Source organism: Euprymna scolopes, chromosome 31, assembly GCF_053919585.1.
Source record: "Euprymna scolopes isolate OS-2025 chromosome 31, ASM5391958v1, whole genome shotgun sequence".
Taxonomy (NCBI): domain Eukaryota; kingdom Metazoa; phylum Mollusca; class Cephalopoda; order Sepiida; family Sepiolidae; genus Euprymna; species Euprymna scolopes.
The window spans coordinates 12,224,209-12,251,914 of NC_136512.1; the positions used below are offsets into that span (position 1 = coordinate 12,224,209).

General features: G+C 31.0%; 1 protein-coding gene across 1 annotated transcript in view; it reads left to right on the plus strand.

Annotated features, from left to right (window-relative positions):
* The window catches only part of LOC145255623 (corrinoid adenosyltransferase MMAB-like), a 168,660-nt gene that overhangs the window by 28,298 nt on the left and 112,656 nt on the right, over window positions 1-27,706 (plus strand). Inside the window, exon 5 of the mRNA XM_080114144.1 lies at window positions 5,395-5,467. Within this exon, the coding sequence (XP_079970270.1) occupies window positions 5,395-5,467 (73 nt within the window). The remainder of the gene's footprint in view (window positions 1-5,394; window positions 5,468-27,706) is intronic.

A 27,706-nucleotide genomic window follows, 5' to 3' on the forward strand; every position in this document is an offset into this window, starting at 1 on the left:
TTTACCATATTTGTGCAAAATTTTCTGTATATGTCTATTTAGCAGTTTTGCATGGTGTTGAACTCGAATTTAAATATGTTAAGACCTATTTAAGAGAGGGGGGGGGCAAATGATGGACTTAATCATTTCTTTTTTTGCATGGTGCAGAACTCAAATTTACAAACAACTTGTAGCGGTATATAGGTTTGTTCATTTTTACCAGGATTTGACATCCCCTGGGGACTTTTGGGGCTAAATGGGGAGAGGGGGCTCAAATGATGGACTTAGTCAGTTTTTTATGTCTCGTTCACTGTGCAGTCACAGGAGATAATGCATGCTTCATTCAAACACCCTATTCCCCATTTGATTCGTCTTTTATTCCTCTGTAATTTTACCTTTTCATACTTGACTTTTCATTGAAGTCATCGAGTGTTCACATCAATTTAAAAATTAACTTCAAATCAAGAAAGTGGAAAGAAACTCCGCACAATGGAAAATTGTTATCCGTATGTAACTTTAGAACATTAATGCAACCCAAATACAACATGGACACAATGAACTAGTTAATATTTAATAGCGTAGGCTTCTGCAATTTGACAGCCGGCAATCTTTTGGGCATTTCTTGAATTAGTCTGCAGCAATCCTCCAGCGAAGGGCATCCTACATCTTCAGTTTTTGTCCAAAGTTCTTCCAACTTTGAAATTTTATCATTGAGTAGCTGTTGCTTGATGTAATGCCATACGTTTTTGATGAGGTCTGGAGATTGTGCAGGACAATCCAAACACGGAATATCATGTTTTTTCAAGAACCTTTTGACATTGCCAGCTGTGTGAATGGGAGCATTATCATCCAAATTCCGGCCAAAGTAGGGTAGGAAATGCTCAGTCAACATAATGTAGTTGGTCAAATTAATTTGACTTTACAAGCAAACTATAGGCTTTGGACCATTGGCACTAATAATGACCCATACCAAAACTGAGCATCCTTCACTTGCAGCATTGAAACTGTGCACCTAGGATAAAATTCTTCATTCTTCCTTTGACAGACCTACTGCCTACCATCACTGCCTCGCCTATTGAACTTGCTTTTGGCACTAAAAATCACTTTCGACCAATATGAAGAGTCATGATTTTTATTGCATCTGACGAAGCTCAGATGGCGGTTTATGTACAGAAATCATTAGCATGAATCTTGCAACACAAATTAAATTCCTTAACTGTAGAAAGAGAGCACTTTTTAACAAGATTACACTATTGTTGGGTTTGGGGAGCAATTTCAAATCTGTTTCTGAGGCAGCAGATCTTGATAGTATTGTTTTTCCTGTAAGAAATAAATAACTCTAGGACAACCAGATTTAGGGGCATTACGAACGCTGCCAGTGGTTTAGTGCTTTAGTACAGTAATTTGTGCCGTTTTCTCATCGCATTTCAATCTGTGACCGATTTCTTGATTGGATAAATGAAAAAGGTGGAGGTTAATAAGAAAAAATCGAGGCATATGGACTAAATGTCATGTTGCATAACCTGGAACAACAATTACGATTAAAGATGCTTTAAATTCCTTCAATCTGTTCTTAACTGCAGAAAAGAGAGCACTTTTTAAGAAGATTACACTATTGTTGGATCTGGGGAGCCGTTTCAAATCAGTTTCTGAGGCTGCAGAACTTGATAACATTGTCTTTATAAGAAGTAACTCTGGGACAACCAGATTTAGGGGCCTCACAAACACTGTCAATGTTTTGGTGTTTTTGCACAGTCTTTCATACTGTTTTCTCACCACATTTCAATCTACGGCTGATGTCTCAATTGGATAAACCAGAAAGGTGGAGATTAATGATCTCCTGACGATCACTAAGAGAAAGCCGAGGCATATGGACTAAATGTTATATTGTATAACCTGAAACAACAACAATTACGATGAAAGATGCTTTGTTGCCTAAAAGGTGGATATTTTAAGCTGGTTTTATATATATATATACTCGTTATTTGTTTTTACATAAGCTGTAATATGTTGCTACACAGTCATGAGCCTGTTTTGGTCACTAGTAACTAGAGACCTCCTCACGCGGTATAGCGGTACAGCTTATACAAAAGCAAAGTTTGCAATGAAAATATCAGGTCTTCCTCATTACAGGGAGTTAATATCAGGAGGTTCCGCCAAATGCTGTGAAAAATAAGATTTGATTGCATGTAAATTAAGACCCAATAAGGGTGCGGATTTGAATGTGTGTTGAGATATAGGAATGAATGGGAAAGGATGTGGGAGGTTAAAAACGAGATAATGGTAATGGAAGACTAGTAAGCAAGATATTCTTATGGGACAACAACAATTACGATTAGAGATTCTTTGTTGCTTTAAAGGTGGATATTTTAAGCTGGTTTTAAGCTCATTTGTTGCTGCGGTGTTTTGTTTTGCCTTCTTGATTTGAAGTTAATTTTTTAAAAATTAATGTGAACGCAAGGATACTTCAATTAAAAGTCAAATATGAACAGGTAAAATTATAGAGGAATAAAAGGTGAATCAAATGAGGTATACGTTGTTTAAATAGTTACATTCAATTTAGCTTAAATTTGCGATTTTAGAAAAAAATGACAAGTGCAGACTTTTTTTGACACCACTGTATATATATATATATATATATATGAGAGAGAGAGAGAGACATACACACACAGACATATATATAGAGAGAGATAGAGAGAGAGAGAGAAAGAGAGGGAAGGAAGAGAAAGAGAGAGAGACATACACACACAGACATATATATATATAGAGAGAGATAGAGAGAGAGAAAGAGAGGGGAAGGAAGAGGGAGAGAAAGAGAGAGACATACACACAGACATATATATAGAGAGAGATAGAGAGAGAGAAAGAGAGAAAGAGAGGGGAAGGAAGAGAGAGAGAAAAAGAAAGAGAGAGAGACATACACACAGACATATATATAGAGAGAGATAGAGAGAGAGAAAGAGAGAAAGAGGGGGGAGGGAAGAGAGAGAGAGAGAGAGAGACATACACAGAGACATATATATAGAGAGAGAGAGTGAGAGAAGGAGAGAGAGAAAGAGAGAGAAGGAAGTGAGAGAGAAAGAGAGATTACATTTACATTTGCGGTTTTTGAAAAAATGTAAAGTATGGACTTTCTTTTTTGGTGCCACTGTGTGTGTGTCTCTCTCTCTCTCTCTCTCTCTCTCTCTCTCTCTCTATATATATATATATATATATATATATATATATATATATATATATATAGTTTTTAAATTTACTCAAATTAGTTTTAAGAGATCAAGGGAGATAACACGTAATTTCATTACAGTTTGAATTTGTATCCGAGGGCTCCATTAAAATACACATTGGCAGTATAGGAAAACTTCTCGCAGAATTTAACCAACAGTGGAACCCCGATCTGAAAAGCCTTTTGCGAACATACACAAACGCTTGCGCCTATTTTGCCTTTTATATATATATACTAGGGGGGGGGGGGAGTACCCGGCGATGCCCGGGTGTTTTGAGGTGTGTGTGGTTTTGGGTAAATCAAAACTCCAGGGGTGGGGATTAAAATAAAAAAAGAAAGTTTTGGTAGGTGAGAATAAGGATCGAACCCGAACCCTCGAGGCAAAGTTGGAAATTAAAGTGTGAAAAAAAATAAAAGACGTGCGACACTAACCACTGGGCCACAGCGACATACAACGGAAACACGTATGAATTTATTCATTTAAGTATTGACAGGTGTGCGCAATAAAAGTTAACTCTGCTGCTTCTATTTGACCTAATAATTAGGTCAAATAGAAGTCATGCAGTTCCACACTTTGACTGGTTTTTTCCTCAACAGATGTTGGGGAAGGGGAAACCAGCTCCCCATTGTCCAGATTGATTAGCAATTGTCTGATATAAGAGGAGTTTGGCCCCACATTGATCAAAGTTGATTGCTTGTGGACGTTCCCGGCGCGATGCCGAGAACAGTTTGTTAGCTTTTGAATTAGTTTCGCTTTTTATACAAAAATGCCGAATCAACACGTGAGAAGCCAAAATAGCAATAATTTTGTAAAAGTCGCTGTAAAGAAATCTAGATGCTACACGTGTTCCCAAATCCTAGATATTATTATCTAGGGGCTATATAAATAGTTCTAAGCGATCGTACCCCCCCCCCCCCCCCGAGCGTATGCGAAAGAAGCCTTTGCGAGACATACACGAAATGGTCACACACATTTTGCCTTTTATATATACATACATACATACATACACATATTTTCGCTTTTATATATATAGATAGAAGGCTCTTTTAAGAATAAACGTTGTATTCTTGATGGCTGCTATCTTCATTTCATTACAGCTTCGTCTTCCATGGATTGTTTCCAAGTATTTCTTTTGAATCTTTTTTCATTAGGCCAGTTGCTTCTATCACAGTCGTTATAATGTTCATCACTTTCATAGACCATGTCATCTTTAAATCATTCTTCAGTTTCTGAAATTTTGTTATCTTTTTCTCGTTTAGCTCCATTAAGGCCATAGTTATTCGAAACAGCAACATAAATAATAAGTGCGGTTCTCTCGGGCTTGTTTCATATTACCTCTTTTATGTATACGCCCACCTGTATATCTTTGTCGTAGAACACTGTCACTTTTCCGTTTGATATTATGTTTGCAGATGTTCAATGATCTGTCAAGCTGCACACCTGCAGATCTTCCAATGGAGTCATTTACATATTTAGTTATGGGGACAGGGTGAAGGCTATTTGCCAATAGGATTTGGCATTCAGACATTAGGTGGTTTGGCCTCTCAACGCTGACTAGTAAAACCTGCACTTATTTTTTATTTATTTATTTATTTTTTTATTTTACTTCAGTAAGTTTTAAGAAATCAAGGGACCTAACTCCTCCTGGAGCTAACACTTGATTCTGTTATGATTTAAATTTATATCCGAGGGCTCTTTTAAGAATAGACGCTGTTCCCTTTATGGTTGCTATTTGTATTTAATTACTAGGGCTATGACAACAACATATTTTTCCTTTATTTTGACCCTCAAGTATATATCCGACACAGACAATCTACCAAGAACCACGCCACTCTATATAAAAGCATATAAGATATCAATGGATACGCACCCGAGAGTCAAAACAATTAAAAGAATATGCTGTTGTCTTAGTACTATTTCATTACAGCTTGGTCTTCCAGGATTGCTTCTAAGTATTTCTTAAGATTCTTTTTTATTAAGCCAGTTGCTCGTATCACAATCGGTATAATGTTTATTTCTTCTTTATGTGTGTGCGCATGTGGGTGTGAATGTGTGTGTGCGCATGTGGGTGTGAATGTGTGTGTGTGCATGTGTGTGTGAATATGTGTAAATTCTATCATCTTAGAATTCTTCTACTATTATAGCAATGCTAACTAGATCAATTTTCTGATGGTCATCTTCTTTACAGGTGCAGTGTGTTCTCCAAGACATTGGTTCCAACATAGCAACACCAAAATCAAGTGCAAAGGAAACTCATTTACGTAAGTAAAGATCAAAATTATCTTATGTATTACAAGATATAAAAATTTATTAGCAAAAGAAAACAGGAGTATAAGTTAATCCATGAATGTATTATTCCATATACTGCCACCAACAAGATATGCTGCCACTCTGTTTTTTGCGACTTATGCTTTAACCAAGCAGAAATCCCACTAAGAAGGAATCCGACTGAAACTCCAGAAGTTTCCGTTATCAAGTGGAGTGAAAATATGTATGCGAGTAAAGAAAATTGGTGAATTTCTGCTGTACTCCAAAGAATGACGCTAACTCTTGAAGGATATATCTATTATTGGTAGCAGTGACTGAGTTGGGGGGGGGGGCGTAGTGAGAAAAGAGAATTCACATGCAGGAATTTTTATGAGTGCTTTTCTCAGGCATAAATTGACAGTTGGCTCACAATATCAATTTTGGGTTGGATTATATAACAATTTGTGACACCCCAGCCTCCACCTGCAAACACCTGTCAAAGCCACATTCCCAGTGCATTTTATTCATAGTCTTTCTTTCTGTCACTAACTTTTGCAGGTGATTTCAATCAACAATTATTTTATTTGTGACAATCTGTTATGTGTGTTTTTCTTGACCAGGTGGCTTGATTTCAACCAACGAACATTTTATTTTTGGTGATCATGTTTTCTTTTAGCCAGGTCATTCAAATTCAACCAATGATTATTTTATTTTTGATGATCAGTCATGTTAATATATTTCTTTTCAACCAGGTGCATTTCCATATCGAGTGTGCCTACTCATGTCAGATTATCTTTTTGGTCCACCCAATAATTATATTTAAGAATTTTGTTTTTGTCTCGATGTATCGAGCAACAAACCGTAGTTCAATTGCAGATCTGACTAAATTTCTTATCGAAAATGTTGCCACATCCAAGATTAATGATTTTCCTGCATCGGAAAGAGAAAATTGTAACTTTGCCCGTTTGCTTTCCATCATCATGAGCGAGACTTATCAGTCTTATTTGAAGTAGAAATTTACAGAACTGAATTTGAATGCAGGGCCATACTTAGATTCTGCAATTGCGGGCTGGAGTAGGTGGATGGAGTTCTCTTGCAGTCTTGGAAAGCTGCAGGGCTCCTTGGCTCCAATGCAATGAAAAAAGAACAAAATAATTATTATGCAAGTATGTTGAAATATATTTCCATCAACCTATCTCTGTCTTTCCCTTTTATATATATATATATATATATATATATAAAAATGTCATCCACAGACGGACTGGTTTTGCTGTATCACAGCTCTTCGGTGGGGTTATACTAGCACTCATCTCAGACTAGGGATTGAACCTACAACTATCTAGTTAATAGTTGACAGTTCTACTCTCTGGCTCATTGGATTTGTGCAAATAATATCATCAAATGTCTATTTATATAAACATTTGACGCGAGCTTTTACAGTGCTTGATTTGTTTGTTTATTTACAGACAAAGAGCTTCTATACATATATATCTGCACAATTATATAGATGCAACTTTGTCTCTGTGTGTGTGAGTTCATTCCTTATAGCCTCCGAAATGGCTGAACATATTTTCTTTAAAATTTACAAAACTTTAATGTATAAATCTGGGAGTGATCTTAGTTAAGTTTTGTCTTCAAATACCCCCGATAATTACAGATAAGCGATAATTGGAACTGTTATTTTAATTTGTGTATCATCGGTAAAGTCATTTTTTTCCATGTCGCCGGTTAGCAACAATGATAGAACAACGGGCCGTGAAAATTCTACTGTGGGTAAATTGATAGCATGTATATATATATATATATATATATATATATATATATATATATATATTTTTTTTTTTTTTTTGCATGATGTGGTCTGTAGGTTCAAACTTCACATAAATTTAATTTTTTTTTTCATTATCTGCAAAGAATTTTATAAGACTTCCCAAAATTTACGTGTTTTTTGCATGATGTGGAAAGAAGTTTATATAAAATAATTTTATAAAAAGAAACAGTAGGTTTTCTAGAGTGCAATGTAGACTAACATATATTTTGGACTAAGTTACTGGATGGAGGAATGTGAAGTTTCCTCCCGGGCGATTTCACAGATTTCGATGACAATAAAAATATAGGAGTGTGAAATATTCGTTGCTCATCATTCAATCCCGGGTAACGTTGGTTCTCCCTGCTAGTGTGTATATATATATAAAATTCAATATGGCGTAATGGAAAAATATAAAGGTAACTGCAGCTTCTCTTCCAATTTTCGAATTTTCACCATGTCGAATCACATTTTAATTCTTTTGACGGATTGATTGTTGCTATTTCTTCTGATGAGTTAAGGGCATAATAGATTCACTGATTGATATAATAATTAAGTGATTGATTTTGCGCTACGAAACAGATACTGTCAAGAATTGTATAAGTCAACTGAATTAAAGGAATAAATTATAAGATGGTCAACATCATGAATTTTGGAATATAACTTTTTGTCATTTATTCTATATATTGCTCTGTAATCACATTGAGCTTCTAATATAGGGATTGATATATAATAAAAAAAAAATATATTTCTACAGAAAAATATATATATATATATATATATATATATATAAAAGTTGTCTATGAAAAAAGCGTTGTTTGAATTTTAAAATAATACATTTATGAGCCAAATTACAATATTATGTAAAACATCAGAATTTGTAACCATCTGAGCTAACAACACATGCGCATCGAACTTGACAAAGTAACACAGATAAACATATAAATATATATTTGCGCATGTGTGGAGCATTTTTCCAGCTAAAAAGTAAATCAAGTTTGTTGCACACACATGAATACCCCATATATCAAGTTTTAAGTTTGTACACCAAAAATTGATAGAGTAGTTTGGTAGAGACCATTCCGCACACAGACAAGTTCACTTTTATAATATATATATATATATATATATATATATATATATATATATATATATATATATAATTGATAAAAAAATGTAATCTTTATACAAAAAAACCTATCAAGATATTAATAAAGCTCTACACGAATAAGTGGAGTAATTAATATAAGAAATAAAGGATGAGAATTCAAAGTTAGATGAAGCTTTATTACATCATCGAATCAATAAGAAAAAAAAAAAAAATAAAATCTCCTTAGGCCATGCCATTTCGAAGCCTAATGCTTCTGATCACAAAAGGAGAAAAATGCCTTTATAAATAAGAACATTAGCTTAGAAATTAAAGATATGCTATATGCATATAAGGGGGAAGATGATGCTAATAGAGATTAAAAGAAAAAAGAAAAAAATGCTAAATGCGTGTATAGGTGTGTGTATATGTAGTCATTCATAACTGTTTTGTCGTATCATGACTCTTCAGTGTGGCTAGAGATAAGTGGGGTGTTTCAAGCAGATTTGAAACCTAACCACTAGTCTTGTTACCCCTGACACATATTTATAAAATGGAAGTATTCCCTCCTTCTCCTTGTCCCCTCCCCGTCTCATTTGTCCCCCCCTCCCTGTCTCATTTGTCGTTGTCATAGCAACAAGACAGATGTCAGTGTGTGTGTGTGTGTGTTGGCTTGTCTGGTGAGAGGGAACTAGAGACATCCTTCCAGGGCTGAGAACCGAAAATGCATTCCATATGTTTCAGTTGGAGTTAAAGACATCTAAGACCTTCACATGGCACTAAATAGTTGGGGGTGGGAGTCCGGTCCTAAAAGAGATACAGATGGGTGGACTGTTTTCGTTTTTTTTTTTGTTTTTTTTTTTGTTTTTTTTTCTTTATCAGGCTCTTTAGTGTTGTGGAAAAATGGGGTCTGTTCTAGGATGAGAAGAAGGGTTGACAAATCTAGATTATGGGTGGTGAAGGAGGGGGTCAATCCTGAAGTTCTGTACATTAGTAGCAAGAATGAAGAATAAACTTGAATCCCGCTTTAGTCTTAGAACCGGGATTGTAAAGTCTGATGGTTTAATTTTTTTAAATTTTTTAAAATTTTTTAAAATTTTTTGTGATTTTTTAATTTTTTAAAATTTTAATCATGTTCTCTTCAAAAAAAAAAAACATATTATCACTTAGACATAAGGGGCTACCATTTTGGACCATGTTTAGGAGAGCTGAGGGAGTGAGATATCAGATTATATTACATTTAAACTTCTGCATGTCAGTACAGTCAGGAAAGCAGGTAACAAGGATGGAATTCCGAAATTTAGCAGTTCAACGGAAGAACCCATTAGAATAGGAGATCTTCTGGCATCTAGGCATCTCTGCAGTGAAATGTTTCCTTTTCTTTTTTTTTTTTTTTTTTTTTTTTTTGCAAAGGAGTCGCCACTTATCAAGACTTTGAGGCAACTCGAGGATGAAGGGTAATGAGTGTACAGTAGTCAATGGAAAAATGTTGTAATAATCGTTAGTAGTAAAAATTTGGTAAATTGGATTACTTAAGAGGACAGCTCATGAAGAACTTGTTTACATTGGACTTGAAGATGACCATATTGTAGTCGGTTGGAAAGCAGGAAAACGGAACAGAATTCCAAAGGCGTGCTGTTCTAAGAAAAGAAGCTTTGTTCATGGGATCTACGTTTAGGTTTAGACACAGATAAAGAGTTTGAGATTTTGTTGCTAGACAGGTTTTTGTTTGTTATATATTTGTTTGTTATATATTTGTTTGTTATATATTTGTTTGTTATATATTTGTTTGTTATATATTTGTTTATCGCTTTTTGTTTTGTTGTACAAAAGTTCTTCAAACTTTTGTTTTTTCACTTTAATTTTATTTATTTAGTTTCTTTGAACTTTTTTTTTTACTTTAGTTTAATTTTATTTATTTAGTTTCTTTGAACTTTTTTTTTTTTACTTTAGTTTAATTTTATTTATTTAGTTTCTTTGAACTTTTTTTTTTTTACTTTAGTTTAATTTTATTTATTTAGTTTCTTTGAACTTTTTTTTTACTTTAGTTTAATTTTATTTATTTAGTTTCTTTGAACTTTTTTTTTTTACTTTAGTTTAATTTTATTTATTTAGTTTCTTTGAACTTTTTTTTTTACTTTAGTTTAATTTTATTTATTTAGTTTCTTTGAACTTTTTTTTTTACTTTAGTTTAATTTTATTTATTTAGTTTCTTTGAACTTTTTTTTTTTTACTTTAGTTTAATTTTATTTATTTAGTTTCTTTGAACTTTTTTTTTTTACTTTAGTTTAATTTTATTTATTTAGTTTCTTTGAACTTTTTTTTTTTTACTTTAGTTTAATTTTATTTATTTAGTTTCTTTTAACTTTTTTTTTTTACTTTAGTTTAATTTTATTTATTTAGTTTCTTTGAACTTTTTTTTTTTTACTTTAGTTTAATTTTATTTATTTAGTTTCTTTGAACTTTTTTTTTTTACTTTAGTTTAATTTTATTTATTTAGTTTCTTTGAACTTTTTTTTTTTACTTTAGTTTAATTTTATTTATTTAGTTTCTTTGAACTTTTTTTTTTACTTTAGTTTAATTTTATTTATTTAGTTTCTTTGAACTTTTTTTTTTACTTTAGTTTAATTTTATTTATTTAGTTTCTTTGAACTTTTTTTTTTACTTTAGTTTAATTTTATTTATTTAGTTTCTTTGAACTTTTTTTTTTTACTTTAGTTTAATTTTATTTATTTAGTTTCTTTGAACTTTTTTTTTTACTTTAGTTTAATTTTATTTATTTAGTTTCTTTGAACTTTTTTTTTTACTTTAGTTTAATTTTATTTATTTAGTTTCTTTGAACTTTTTTTTTTTACTTTAGTTTAGTTTTATTTATTTAGTTTCTTTGAACTTTTTTTTTTTACTTTAGTTTAATTTTATTTATTTAGTTTCTTTGAACTTTTTTTTTTTACTTTAGTTTAGTTTTATTTATTTAGTTTCTTTGAACTTTTTTTTTTACTTTAGTTTAATTTTATTTATTTAGTTTCTTTGAACTTTTTTTTTACTTTAGTTTAATTTTATTTATTTAGTTTCTTTGAACTTTTTTTTTACTTTAGTTTAGTTTTATTTATTTAGTTTTTTTTTAACTTTTTTTTTTACTTTAGTTTAATTTTATTTATTTAGTTTCTTTGAACTTTTTTTTTTACTTTAGTTTAATTTTATTTATTTAGTTTCTTTGAACTTTTTTTTTTACTTTAGTTTAATTTTATTTATTTAGTTTCTTTGAACTTTTTTTTTTACTTTAGTTTAATTTTATTTATTTAGTTTCTTTGAACTTTTTTTTTTTACTTTAGTTTAATTTTATTTATTTAGTTTCTTTGAACTTTTTTTTTTACTTTAGTTTAATTTTATTTATTTAGTTTCTTTGAACTTTTTTTTTTTTACTTTAGTTTAATTTTATTTATTTAGTTTCTTTGAACTTTTTTTTTTACTTTAGTTTAATTTTATTTATTTAGTTTCTTTGAACTTTTTTTTTTACTTTAGTTTAATTTTATTTATTTAGTTTCTTTGAACTTTTTTTTTTTACTTTAGTTTAATTTTATTTATTTAGTTTCTTTGAACTTTTTTTTTTTTACTTTAGTTTAATTTTATTTATTTAGTTTCTTTGAACTTTTTTTTTTTACTTTAGTTTAATTTTATTTATTTAGTTTCTTTGAACTTTTTTTTTTACTTTAGTTTAATTTTATTTATTTAGTTTCTTTGAACTTTTTTTTTTTTACTTTAGTTTAATTTTATTTATTTAGTTTCTTTGAACTTTTTTTTTTACTTTAGTTTAATTTTATTTATTTAGTTTCTTTGAACTTTTTTTTTTACTTTAGTTTAATTTTATTTATTTAGTTTCTTTGAACTTTTTTTTTTTTACTTTAGTTTAATTTTATTTATTTAGTTTCTTTGAACTTTTTTTTTTTTACTTTAGTTTAGTTTTATTTATTTAGTTTCTTTGAACTTTTTTTTTTTTACTTTAGTTTAGTTTTTGTTTGGTTGGTTGTTTTTGTTTTACGGCATATCAACACTTTTCAAGTTATTTGATGCCGAATCCAGTGATTTTGAAGAAAAAATTTTTTAATAGAATATATTTGTTTCCAAGTCGGTTTCTATTTAACCCATAGTTGGGACCCTAACAGGTACTACTACTCTGGGTCAGAGTGGACCTGGGAGCAATGGCAAATGAAGGGTGGCTCCACACTCCCCAAAGCCCGCAAGCTGGTGTCTCACGGTCAGATATAGTTCAAGGTCATATCCAGGACCCTAGTTTAGTTTTAGTTGTTTAGTTTCTTTGAACGTTTTTTTCTGCAATAAAATCACAAAGTGAAAAAAAAAAAATGACCAATTAAGAAACAGAAAAACAAGTATTGTTTTGTTTGTAAAATAATTTTTAAAAAAATTTGTTCGGTGGGAGTGAAAGATCACATAAAATTAAAAAAAGAAAAACAAAAAAAAGAAAACGGTTATGTCATTTAATGTACTGCCAGTAAGCTTATACCATGTGATCTAAATTTTCCTAAGTCAGAAATTTGAGACCCATCTTGTGCACCAGCACTTCCTTCTGATATTCAGACTGCTTGTCAATTTTCTGGGACTAAAAATTCCGACATTTAGCATCCTTACGAGTCTGATTCTTTCTGAAATCTCTATCTCTCTCTAACTTTAATACCTACCGCAATCCTGCTTAGAATTGTATAGAAATATTTATTTGTAGAGTTTGGTTTGGTTTTGTTTGGTTGTTTTGTTCTATGGCATATCAACCCTTTTCGGGTTATTTAATGCTGAATCCAGTTATTTTGGAAATAGTATTCATGTTGCATCCAATTATTTTGTAGAAGGATTCTTCAATCTCTAGTTTGTAGTGTTTGGTTTGGGATTTTATTATTGAATTGGGCATTTAAATAACCCAAGAAGTGTTGATTTGTCATAAAAAAACAAAACAATCCAACCAAATCTGACGATTCTTTAAAGAGTAAAGTATCCAACTCCTACCATCCTTACAAGTCAAACTCCACCCGCTTCCCAAATCTCTGACTCTGCAACCCTAATTAAAACTGACTCGCAGACACAATATTAGGATTGTAAGGTTTCATATAGTTTCATCTCGTAAATTGTTGTAGAGTGATATCACCATCATTATCATCTTTTTTTTTTTTTCATGTACAAAGCACTCCCCACTTATCAAGGCCCGGAAGCCACTCGAGGATCTTTCTTAGTTTATTTCTTTTAGAAATCAATTTTTTTCTAATCATTATGTAAAAAAAAAGCTAAAATACAAAAACATTAATAAAAGCAAAATGGCATCATTTTTCTTGACATTGCATTTTAACGAGCTGAAAAAAAAAAAACAAACAAAAATATGACTTGTAAACAAAAAAAAAAAAATATTCAAAAAGTAGAATTCTTGAAAAAAGATTACAAATATAGAATTCTTAAAGAAAAAAATAAAATTCTTCTTCAGGTATCAGGTCTGTTATTGCAGACACCAATGATCATGGTTCCAGTGACCTTGTTGAAGCCGTCAGTGAATTTTGTTGTCTTTCGCTGCTCTTTTTTTTTTCTTCTTTTTTTTTTCTTCTTTTTTTTTTTCAGCGATTTTTTTTTCTTTTTTTTTTCAGCAATTTTTTTTTCTTTTTTTTTTTTTTTCAGCGATTTTTTTTTTTTTTTTTTTTTCAGCGATTTTTTTCCTTTTTTTTCTTTTTTTTCTTTTTTTTTCAGCGATTTTTTTTTCTTTTTTTTTCTTTTTTTTTTCAGCGATTTTTTTTTTCTTTTTTTGGCGATTTTTTTTTTTTTTTTTTTTTTTTTCAGCGATTTTTTTTTCTTTTTTTTCAGTGATTTTTTTTTTTTTTTTTTTTTTTTTTTTTTTTTTACCTTAACATCAAACTTTTTTTCAAGCCATCCGCCCACATAAAATTGCTGAAGAACTTCCTGGTGTGGACGGTATTGAGTAGTGATCTGCTCTATTCTGCCTTATGCATGACTTTTTTGTTTGTTTTCCTTTTTGTCCATGAGATTTGTAGAATTCTCCTTAAAATCTAAATCTCTGCTGCTTCCAAATGACTTTCAGCTGCTTTTGTTACTGTCCAACATTAACAACCGTGAAGGCGAATTGAATATATGTACATTTTCAAGATTATGAAATAGAATTCATCAAAAAAAAAATTACAAAAATAGAATTCTTGTTTAAAAAAAAAAAAAAAGATTACAAACTAGTAAATTTAAAAATACAATAGACTCCAAATTTTATTTTTTTAAATTTGGCAATAAGGTGGGAACTTAGTTGCCAAACAAATGCAACATTGAGTTAATGAAACGGCAGTTTGGATGGTCGAGCGACATAGTTCCCCTTTAAGAATGGACAACTCCTTAAGCAGGTACGATAAGACAAACTGGTTCTGAGTAGATGTTTGTAATGTAAACTCTGGGAAAAGATATAAAGATTGGGCTGCGAATAATGCTGAAGAGAACCAACGTTAAGGCTGACATTTGGGAGAACTTGGTATCCATCGGGAATCAGTTGCAAAAACTTGCTTGTTTGAGTGATAAGGTGTTGGGAATCAAAATATCAAAGAGGAAATAAAAATATTGCTAGCTAAAAGACTGATCCCTCAGATGGGCGGAGCATAGTTCTTGTGCCGCATTAGTCTCTCTCGATGCTCAATAAAAAAAAATGTTGCCCGCCCATCGCATCATGCGACTTTCGCTAAAACGAAAAACACTCTAAATTGCGAAACCGCTTGGAGTTACATACTCAAATTTTCAGGATTTCTTAGTTTCTATTCTATCTGCAGTGCAAACTACAGCCAGTTTTGTGAATATGGTTTTCAGAATCCCATATTTTTTTATTGATTTGACACGGAATAATAACCCTACCTGTGCCTAAAACTAAACGAAAAATCCATGAGCAGAGTTTTTTTCCTGGAACTTCTTGTCTGTGGAACACAACACCACAGGACTGCTTCTTAGTTGATTATAACATGGTCGTTTTCAAGTCCAACGTAAACAAGTTTTTATTAATTCCTATCCAATTTTTACCATCACTGATCACTTGACACTCATTAATCCTTATCCTTGAGTGTCATCCAGGCCTTGATAAGTGACGACTATATTGGATATATATAAAAAAATAAAAAATAAATCCGATAATTGAATAAATACGAACAAATGGTATGCAGCAAGAACAATTCAGTAGCAAAAAATTACAATTGTTCTCGATGAGCAGTGTAGTCTCCCTCCTGTTTAATTTTAAATACGGACTAAGATTTTTTTTTTAAATTCAGACGAAGAATTTTCCTTGAATTTCTGCTTTCTCTGCTCTATCATTATTTTCATGGCAAGTGTTCGTCTGAGCTCCAATCTCTGGTCCCTCCCTTGCCAAACTTTCACAAAAACACTTAACTAGCTACAACCACTATCAACAATTTCCCCCATTCTCTGTGCCTAAATAATGCAGATTCCATGAACAAAGCTTCTTTCCTAGAACTTCCTGCCTGTGGAACTCTGTTCCGCTTTCCTGCTTTCTGGCTGATTACGGTATGGTAGATTTCAGGTTCAATGTAAACAAATTCCTGTTAGGCCGTCCCCTTTAATAATCTAAATTCTACACCATTAATTATTATTACACTATGGTCTTACATTTGTTAACCTTTAATCTCGAGTGGCCTTTATAAATGGTGACTCCCTTTAACAATGGAAAGACTAGCAAGCAAAGTAGGCAGATCCCTTGTTTACACCTTGATCGCTCAGATTTGCAATCTCCCTCGGCCCCTGACTTAGGGTTATGGTTTCACTAACTCATTTCTTTTTTTTTTTTTTTTTTTTTTTTTTTTTTTTTTTTTACTAGCTTTTCAGTCTGAAATTGGCGAGCAGAAGCTTCCAAAAAAATTGACCGCCATTTTGGAATATGACTCTAACAATGGATTAAAGATGCTGACAACAATTTCGTTGATAATAAAATAAATCTTGCAATTATTATATCAAAACTTAGACAAAGAGATAGGAAAGTAAAACTTAGATGAAGAGATAGGAAAGTAAATTTTAGACGAAGAGATAGGAAAGTAAATTTTAGACGAAGAGATAGGAAAGTAAATTTTAGACGAAGAGATAGGAAAGTAAATTTTAGACGAAGAGATAGGAAAGAAAATTTTAGACGAAGAGATAGGAAAGAAAATTTTAGACGAAGAGATAGGAAAGTAAATTTTAGACGAAGAGATAGGAAAGTAAATTTTAGACGAAGAGATAGGAAAGTAAATTTTAGACGAAGAGATAGGAAAGTAAATTTTAGACAAAGAGATAGGAAATTTAAATTTTCAAATATTTTTTGATAAAGTTGACATTTTTTCTGGATACACAAAAATGAGGTTTTTAGACAGAAAAACCAATAACACAAAATAGTATCCATTGTATTTTAAATCTAGAACTGATCAGATGAGATAAATTAATAAGTACTAATCAATATACTCAGGAAGTAATATTGTGCTACATAGTTCAATACAAATTTTAATTTACTCCTTCAGTTCAGCACATCTTGGCATAAATGTTCTTCCTCTTTTGCCTTGTTTCTTTTGAATGTTCCTTTTTATGTAATGTTTTGCTGACTCATTTCTTCTGCACGTCGAAATTACTATGAGTTCCTTTCTCAAACCATTACAACAATAATCATATATTATCAATCCTTATCTCAAAAATTCAGGAACATAAATTTGGTTTCTTCAGAATGTTGTTTAATTTACAGGATTTTAATCATTTTAGTGAGTGATTAATTTATTTTTCAAAATAGTTATTGCTATTATTTTTATAAATTTTGTGGTTTTTATTATAAAGCTAATTTTCTACTGCTTATTATACTGCACCCAATATATAGTAAGTGATTTCAAAAGTTAAAAAAAAAAAAAAAAATAGGGAACACCTGAGTGCCATCAGCTAGAATTGAAACCACTACATTTAGCACTCCAAATTCAGTTGTTACAGTCTGAGCTATCATCAAACAGATAAGAAATAGTTTAAATTTAATTTGTTTTAACGTATAAATGTATATATTTACACAGGTGTACAAGGGCATTTTAGGTCGACTTACTGCCAAGCTCTAATTTTTTTTTTCAATTTGCCATGTATGTATTGCTCATTTCCCTCCTGTTTACATTAACCTTTCTCTATTTATTTATTAGAATACATGTTTGCCTATATATTTATTAGAATACACGTTTGCCTATTTATTTATTTTTCTGGATGGCTCAAATAATACGTGTTTGCCTATATATTTATTAAAATACGTGTTTGCCTATTTATTTATTAGAATACATGTTTGCCTATTTATTTATTAGAATACGTGTTTGCCTATATATTTATTAGAATACACGTTTGCCTATATATTTATTAGAATACATGTTTGCCTATATATTTATTAGAATACACGTTTGCCTATATATTTATTAGAATAAACGTTTGCCTTTATATTTATTAGAATACACGTTTGCCTTTATATTTATTAGAATACACGTTTGCCCATATATTTATTAGAATACACGTTTGCCCATATATTTATTAGAATACACGTTTGCCTTTATATTTATTAGAATACACGTTTGCCTATTTGTTTATTAGAATACACGTTTGCCTATATATTTATTAGAATACATGTTTGCCTATATATTTATTAGAATACATGTTTAACAATATATTTATTAGAATACACGTTTGCCTATTTGTTTATTAGAATACACGATTGCCTATATATTTATTAGAATACACGTTTGCCTATATATTTATTAGAATACACGTTTGCCTTTATATTTATTAGAATACACGTTTGCCTATATATTTATTAGAATACATGTTTGCCTATATATTTATTAGAATACACGTTTGCCTATATATTTATTAGAATACACGTTTGCCTATATATTTATTAGAATACACGTTTGCCTTTATATTTATTAGAATACACGTTTGCCTATATATTTATTAGAATACACGTTTGCCTATATATTTATTAGAATACATGTTTGCCTATATATTTATTAGAATACATGTTTGACTATATATTTATTAGAATACGTGTTTGCCTATATATTTATTAGAATACGTGTTTGCCTATATATTTATTAGAATACGTGTTTGCCTATATATTTATTAGAATATGTGTTTGCCTATATATTTATTAGAATACATGTTTGCCTATATATTTATTAGAATACATGTTTGCCTATATATTTATTAGAATACACGTTTGCCTATATATTTATTAGAATACATGTTTGCCTATATATTTATTAGAATACACGTTTGCCTATATATTTATTAGAATACATGTTTTCCTATATATTTATTAGAATACACGTTTGCCTATATATTTATTAGAATACACGTTTGCCTATATATTTATTAGAATACACGTTTGCCTATATATTTATTAGAATACATGTTTGCCTATATATTTATTAGAATACACGTTTGCCTATATATTTATTAGAATACACGTTTGCCTATATATTTATTAGAATACACGTTTGCCTTTATATTTATTAGAATACATGTTTGCCTATATATTTATTAGAATACATGTTTGCCTATATATTTATTAGAATACACGTTTGCCTATATATTTATTAGAATACACGTTTGCCTATATATTTATTAGAATACACGTTTGCCTATATATTTATTAGAATACATGTTTGCCTATATATTTATTAGAATACACGTTTGCCCATATATTTATTAGAATACACGTTTGCCTTTATATTTATTAGAATACACGTTTGCCTATATATTTATTAGAATACATGTTTGACTATATATTTATTAGAATACACGTTTGCCTATATATTTATTAGAATACACGTTTGCCTATATATTTATTAGAATACACGTTTGCCTATATATTTATTAGAATACACGTTTGCCTTTATATTTATTAGAATACATGTTTGCCTATATATTTATTAGAATACATGTTTGCCTATATATTTATTAGAATACACGTTTGCCTATATATTTATTAGAATACACGTTTGCCTATATATTTATTAGAATACACGTTTGCCTATATATTTATTAGAATACATGTTTGCCTATATATTTATTAGAATACACGTTTGCCCATATATTTATTAGAATACACGTTTGCCTTTATATTTATTAGAATACACGTTTGACTATATATTTATTAGAATACATGTTTGACTATATATTTATTAGAATACATGTTTGCCTATATATTTATTAGAATACACGTTTGCCTTTATATTTATTAGAATACACGTTTGCCTTTATATTTATTAGAATACATGTTTGCCTTTATATTTATTAGAATACATGTTTGCCTTTATATTTATTAGAATACATGTTTGACTATATATTTATTAGAATACATGTTTGACTATATATTTATTAGAATACACGTTTGCCTATATATTTATTAGAATACACGTTTGCCTTAATATTTATTAGAATACACGTTTGCCTTTATATTTATTAGAATACGTGTTTGCCTATATATTTATTAGAATACACGTTTGCCTATATATTTATTAGAATACGCGTTTGCCTATATATTTATTGAATACACGTTTGCCTATATATTTATTAGAATACATGTTTGCCTATATATTTATTAGAATACATGTTTGCCTATATATTTATTAGAATACACGTTTGCCTATATATTTATTAGAATACACGTTTGCCTTTATATTTATTAGAATACACGTTTGCCTTTATATTTATTAGAATACACGTTTGCCTTTATATTTATTAGAATACACGTTTGCCTTTATATTTATTAGAATACACGTTTGCCTTTATATTTATTAGAATACACGTTTGCCTATTTGTTTATTAGAATACACGTTTGCCTATATATTTATTAGAATACGTGTTTTCCTATTCATTTATTAGAATACACGTTTGCCTATATATTTATTAGAATACACGTTTGCCTATATATTTATTAGAATACACGTTTGCCTATATATTTATTAGAATACACGTTTGCCTTTATATTTATTAGAATACGTGTTTGCCTATTTATTTATTAGAACACGTGTTTGTCTATTTATTTATTAGAATACACGTTTGCCTATATATTTATTAGAATACACGTTTGCCTTTATATTTATTAGAATACACGTTTGCCTTTATATTTATTAGAATACACGTTTGCCTATATATTTATTAGAATACATGTTTGACTATATATTTATTAGAATACACGTTTGCCTATATATTTATTAGAATACACGTTTGCCTATATATTTATTAGAATACACGTTTGCCTATATATTTATTAGAATACACGTTTGCCTTTATATTTATTAGAATACATGTTTGCCTATATATTTATTAGAATACATGTTTGCCTATATATTTATTAGAATACACGTTTGCCTATATATTTATTAGAATACACGTTTGCCTATATATTTATTAGAATACACGTTTGCCTATATATTTATTAGAATACATGTTTGCCTATATATTTATTAGAATACACGTTTGCCCATATATTTATTAGAATACACGTTTGCCTTTATATTTATTAGAATACACGTTTGACTATATATTTATTAGAATACATGTTTGACTATATATTTATTAGAATACATGTTTGCCTATATATTTATTAGAATACACGTTTGCCTTTATATTTATTAGAATACACGTTTGCCTTTATATTTATTAGAATACATGTTTGCCTTTATATTTATTAGAATACACGTTTGACTATATATTTATTAGAATACATGTTTGCCTTTATATTTATTAGAATACATGTTTGACTATATATTTATTAGAATACATGTTTGACTATATATTTATTAGAATACACGTTTGCCTATATATTTATTAGAATACACGTTTGCCTTAATATTTATTAGAATACACGTTTGCCTTTATATTTATTAGAATACGTGTTTGCCTATATATTTATTAGAATACACGTTTGCCTATATATTTATTAGAATACGCGTTTGCCTATATATTTATTAGAATACACGTTTGCCTATATATTTATTAGAATACATGTTTGCCTATATATTTATTAGAATACATGTTTGCCTATATATTTATTAGAATACACGTTTGCCTATATATTTATTAGAATACACGTTTGCCTTTATATTTATTAGAATACACGTTTGCCTTTATATTTATTAGAATACACGTTTGCCTTTATATTTATTAGAATACACGTTTGCCTTTATATTTATTAGAATACACGTTTGCCTTTATATTTATTAGAATACACGTTTGCCTATTTGTTTATTAGAATACACGTTTGCCTATATATTTATTAGAATACGTGTTTTCCTATTCATTTATTAGAATACACGTTTGCCTATACATTTATTAGAATACACGTTTGCCTATATATTTATTAGAATACACGTTTGCCTATATATTTATTAGAATACACGTTTGCCTATATATTTATTAGAATACACGTTTGCCTTTATATTTATTAGAATACGTGTTTGCCTATTTATTTATTAGAACACGTGTTTGTCTATTTATTTATTAGAATACACGTTTGCCTATATATTTATTAGAATACACGTTTGCCTTTATATTTATTAGAATACACGTTTGCCTTTATATTTATTAGAATACAAAAATATTTTGATAAAGCTGATATTTTTCTGGACGGCTCAAATGATTGTTTTTATGACAGAAAAACCAATAATATGCAGCAAATATGAGTTTATAACATTTTTATGAAAATAGTGTCCATTGTTTTTTAAATATAAACGAGATAAATTAATAAGTATGAATAAATACTCACAAAGTAATATTGTGCTACATAGTTCAATAAAAATAAAAAAAATCATATCATAAGACACAATTTTAGTATATGTATTGCTGAACACACAATCTTTGATTTATTCTTTCAGTCCAGGACCTCTTCGCAGATAATTTTCTTCTTTCGCCCTGTTTCTTTTGAATGTTCCCTTTTTACATTATGTTTCACTGACTTCTTTCTACAGTGGTTCTCAACTGCATGTCAAAATTACAAGTTCCTTTCTTACACCATTGTACGGCACAATCACGTTGACACACCGGTTTTTGCCAGATCACTGAAGTTAAGCAACATTGAGCCTGGCCAGTACCAGATGGGTGACCATTTGGGAAGGCTAGGCGCTATATGTACCTTCTGGGAAGGTTGGGCATGGGGCCAGAACCCTCACCCCGTAAAAAGAACTCCTCGCTACAAAAACATCTACAAAAAGTTGTAGATGGCCTATGTCCCTGCAGGGGCTCAAGGGCTGTGTGTGTGTGTGTGTGTGTTCTTACACCATCACAACAATGATCAAATATTATAATGATATTTGAAAACGAAGCTTCATCAAAGGGAGGTCACTCTTATATTCTTGTTTGTCAAATTGATTATTTCAAAGCCAAATTTGCAAAATTTGTCTTGAAATGTGATTTTATTATTTGTATTAAAATATTATTTTCTTGTTAGTAATTAATTTATCTCTTTTGGGTCAATGTACAATGGAGACCGTTTTCACAGAAATGTAAAACTTTTGCTGCGCGTTTTTAGTTTTTCTATCATAAATTAGTTACACTATCCAGAAGAATATCAGCTTTATTAAAACTTTCTTTTTTTTTTTTTCTTCAAGCAGTTTGGTCTTCAAAAATTGCATTTGACATAATGTACGGACTAACGAAAGGAAGGATCGAGCTGAATATTATATAGATTATCATTTTCTTATTTTTTTGACAAGGGAATTATCAAGGCCCAAAGGCCACTCGAGGATAAGTGTTAATGAATGTAAGGTAGTAGGTTATCAATCGTTAATGGTGTAGATTAGGTAGAATTTGGGTTATTTAAGGAAAAGGTCCAAAAAGAATTTGTTTCCATTGGACTTGAAGGCTACCGTATTGTAATCGGCCGGGAAGCAGGCAAGTGGAACAGTGCTCCACAGGTAGGCAATTCTAGGAAAGAAGCTTTGTTCATGGAAACTGCATTTAGATTTAGGCACAGATAGAGAGTGAGGCAAATTGTTTATAGTGGTTGTAAATAGTCGAGTGTTTTCTGTGAACATTTGGCAAAGAGGGGTCATAGATAGGAGCTCAGATGAACACTTGCCATGAAATTATTATTATTAGAGTAGACAAGCTTTTCAGTCCGCATTTGGCCCAGCATGCATAGGTGTATTCTTACAAGTTGAGGGTGGGGGTATGTCCTCGACAATCAGTTCAACTGTTGGCCTGAGGTATGGTTCTGTTAAATGTTAAGAGGTCCACCCTCCCAGGCTTTACTTTATCTTTTAGAGAACAGTTTTAGTTTATCGTTATTTGTCTGAGGTGACCCTACAAAGAAATACCGATAGGGTTGCTGAAGCATTTTATTTAGGCCAGAGCGGGTGCTAATCCTAGTGTGCTGGCTTTTCAAAAGCACACCTGACCTTGTGGCTAACCACTTGGAGAAGAATTAAATAAAATACCCTGCCCCTGGCGATGGAGGGATGGGGACTTTCAATAAACATAGATGAGTGATCAGGGTGAAAAAGGGATCCGCCCACCTTACTTGGAAGGCTTTAAGATGTGCTGCTGGTTGGTAGGGGAGGGGTTGGGTAGAGGAAGGTGGGATCCCTGCAAATACAAGCTGGGGCCACTCGGTACATCTGCTGTTCTTGAAAGTCCTTCAAAGTTGGAGCCTTTACAGAGAACCCAAAACTGTTGAAATTGTAAACTGTGTGAGGTGAAAAGGATCTGAGATGAAAGAAGCCGCTAACGAATTTCAATTCAAGGCAATTTCCACTTAGACGTTTTTAAGGCAATTTCCACTTAGACGTTTTTAAGGCAATTTCCACTTAGAAGTTTTTAAGGCAATTTCCAACTAGAAGTTTTCAAGACAATTTTCAATTTTTAAAATTTATTTATTCATTGTATTTTCACCCCAAACAAGGCACAGTGCCACTTTGATGTAGGGGCTAGTATCTAAGACATAATTTGTAGGGTTACTATGTGGGGAGCTGAGCAGCAAGATGTCTGTTTACATTACACTTGAACTTCTGCATGTCAGTACAGTCGGGGAAACATGAGCTCAGAAGGGAATTCCAAAGTCTAGCAGTCCCAGGGAAGAAACTATTAGAGTAGAAGGCTTTCTTACATCTAGGGATTTCTACTGTGAAGGGGTGAGATTTTGCTGCTCGTTGGGTTTGTCGAGGGTATTTACGTCAAGGTGGTACTAGGGCTTGTAGTTCATTGGAGCATTTACCATTAAAATACTTGTAGAACAGGGAGGGGGATGCAACATTTCATCAATGGGACATAGGTTGAAGCTTAGATGACAATTTTGGACCTATCAGGTTGGCGACTCTCCTTTGAACTCTGACTAAGAGGGAGAGACTAGTAGCAGATGCATCAGTCCAAATGTGCAAACAATACTCCATACATGGGCGAATAGTTGCCTTGTAAAAGTACAGGATACTTTCAGGCATAAGTAGCTTTCTTGAACGGTAGAGAGAGCCCACCTTCTTTGCAGCAGCCTTGGCAATGCACTCAATGTATCTACTCCAACTCGTGTTCCCAGTAAACGTTAAGCCAAGGAGTTTGAATGAGCTACTTTCAGGTAATGTATCATTAGTCATGGCTATTAGTGGTTGAGAAGGTTTCTTGTAGTTATTAAAGGAAAGAAGCTTAGTCTTGGTAGCATTGAATGTATCATCCATTTTTGTCTTCATTCAATCACAGACTGGAGGTCTTCCTCTAGGGTTAGAAGTTTCCAAGGCAATTTTCAGTTGGACGTTTTCAAGGCAATTTTCAATTGGAAGTTTCAGCATTTGTGCATATTAGTTTTTGAGGACCATTAAAAAAAATTTTTTTTTTCTTTTTTTTTTTTGAAGACTTCCATAAAGGGAGACAATTCAATAAGTTCTTCATTATTGTAGCCAAAATTGAAATATTAATTTTCAAGTGAAACCAACGGTATCTACTGAAATGTCATGTCACAGTAATGAAAATATCTAAAAATTACAAAAAAAAAAAACGATAAGGTAGAAAATTAATTATTAATGAAAACAGTTTTCGAAGACAATTAGTGAAAATTAACTTTTGCTAAATTTTCCAAATTTTTTTTCACTTTTCAGAAAAGATTTGCCTCCCTTTTCTTCCAATTTGAACTTTTTTTTTTTTTTTTGTAAAGCTCAGTTTTTGCTAATTGTTTTCGAAAACTATTTTCATTAATAATTAATTTTCTATCTTATCGATTTTCATAACATTTGGATATGTTCATTATTGTGACATGGCAATTTAGTAGATACCCATGTAATTCACAACCTGTGATATGGTGGTTAGAGTGCTGGAAAAATCACTTTTAAAAGTGATGTCCTCTTAAAGGTTGAAGGTTCAATTCTCAGTGCGGACAACCAAAAAATACAATTTCTAATTACTTAAGACCTCTATCCAGTCATGGCTGACAGAACAAGAGCATGCTACCCCCGTGAAGTAAATAAAGGGTTCCGCTCGAAATTCCGTCCAAATTCCCGAGTTCGACAGAAACATTATCGAGTTCGACAAGATACACCTGAAGAAGGTCGGAGGTTACATCGACTGAAACGTTGTGAAAATGACACTCAAGATGAGAACAGTAGTCCGATGAATATCAGGTTTACAAATTTTGTTGAGCTGCCCTTTTAAAAAATCTAATTTCAACCAATCAAAACTATTGTTACAAATCCTCATGGTGTTGTCTCACTGTCCTCCTAACAATCTCATGAGCCCTTATCCTCAAATGGCTTATGGGCCTTGATAAGTCATCTTTTGTTTCTTTGTGCATATGAACACACTAGGTAAATTAGCTGGAAAGAGAGTCACTCTTTCTCTAAATACTTACAGATAAAAAATATTAGTGTGAACTGTGGAAATTCCACAGAATGAGAACTATATTTAATCAGCAAATATATTATAATAGATCTGATATTTTCCAGGATAGAACAAAAAAATGTAATTTTCTGGATAGCATAAAAAAATGTAATTTACTGGATAACGCAAAAAAAATTAATTTTCTGGATAGCACAAAAAAATTAGTTATTTGGACAGAAAAACCAATAATATGCAGCAAATATGAGTTTATAACATTTTTATGAAAATAGTATCCTTTAAATATAGAACTGGCCCAAATGAGATAAAATAATGAGTACTAATAAATACCCAGAAAGTAATATTGTGCTACATAGTTAAATACAAATAAGATCACATTGTAAGAGGCAATCTTTGACTTACTCCTTCAGTCCTGGCAAACACTGTTTATTTCTCCTGTTTCTTTCAAATGTTTTCTTTTTTTTTTTTTATGTAACATTTCATTGACTTCTTTCTCTAAAGAACGTCAGAATTACTGAGTTTCTTTCTCGCACCAATGCAACAATGATCATATAATGATATTAAAAAAATGAGGCTAATAATTTGGTCTTTTTTTATCTTCAAAAATCGTGTTGTCCATCGAAGGCTCCACTCTGCATCTCAGTACCTCCTCACTGATCTCAACAGTTACTCTCAGGCCGTTTTGAAAGTAGAATGGTGACATGATGTCCCCCCCCCCTCACAAGAGATGACACCAAGGATTATGGCAGAGGATGGAAATTAAATATGCTTCACAACAGGAACCTCCTTGACGTTTTTGTAGACGCACCTGGCATTATTTCTGTTAATCGTCGGGTGCTGGTCGAAGTTCGATTCCTCAGAGAAGAACGTCAGTATTCCAACAGTTGTATAGCAAAGCTGTTGCCTTGATCTTCCTCGACTCCTTAGAGGTATTTGCGATGAAACTCGTGGTAGGAAAAGCGGCCAATGTCATTCTTCATCATGTGGCATTTCGTCATGCCAGGGAAAATCTTGGAGTAGCTTTGGCTTTGGATTTTTTTGGTAACATGATCTGTACTCTTATCAATGTTTTTTCTTTTTTATGTGCATTGAAATTCATATTAAAAACCCTTCTTTCTGTTTATTTAAAAAGATATATAACTTTCTTATATATGGATCGTGGAATTGCATTCTTCTGCAAAAGATCTAGCTAATTTGCATATTCTTTTAAAAATTCATTTTAATTAATTCCCTATTAGTTTTTTCGGTTTTCTTAGATGATCATCTTTAGTTTACTATTACGTGTAATTATATTCATGCAGATATTCTACATGATTTATACTTGCATAATATTTACGTAAAAAGCATATAGTAAACACAAACCTCTTTCTGTATGTATTTATGTATGCGTTTAAAACATTTGCCTACCAAACTCCTGTCAGTTTTTGGTCTACAGACATGAAACTTAATATATAGGGTATTCAAACCCATGCGAAAATTTATATTTGGGTTTTAGCTGGGGAA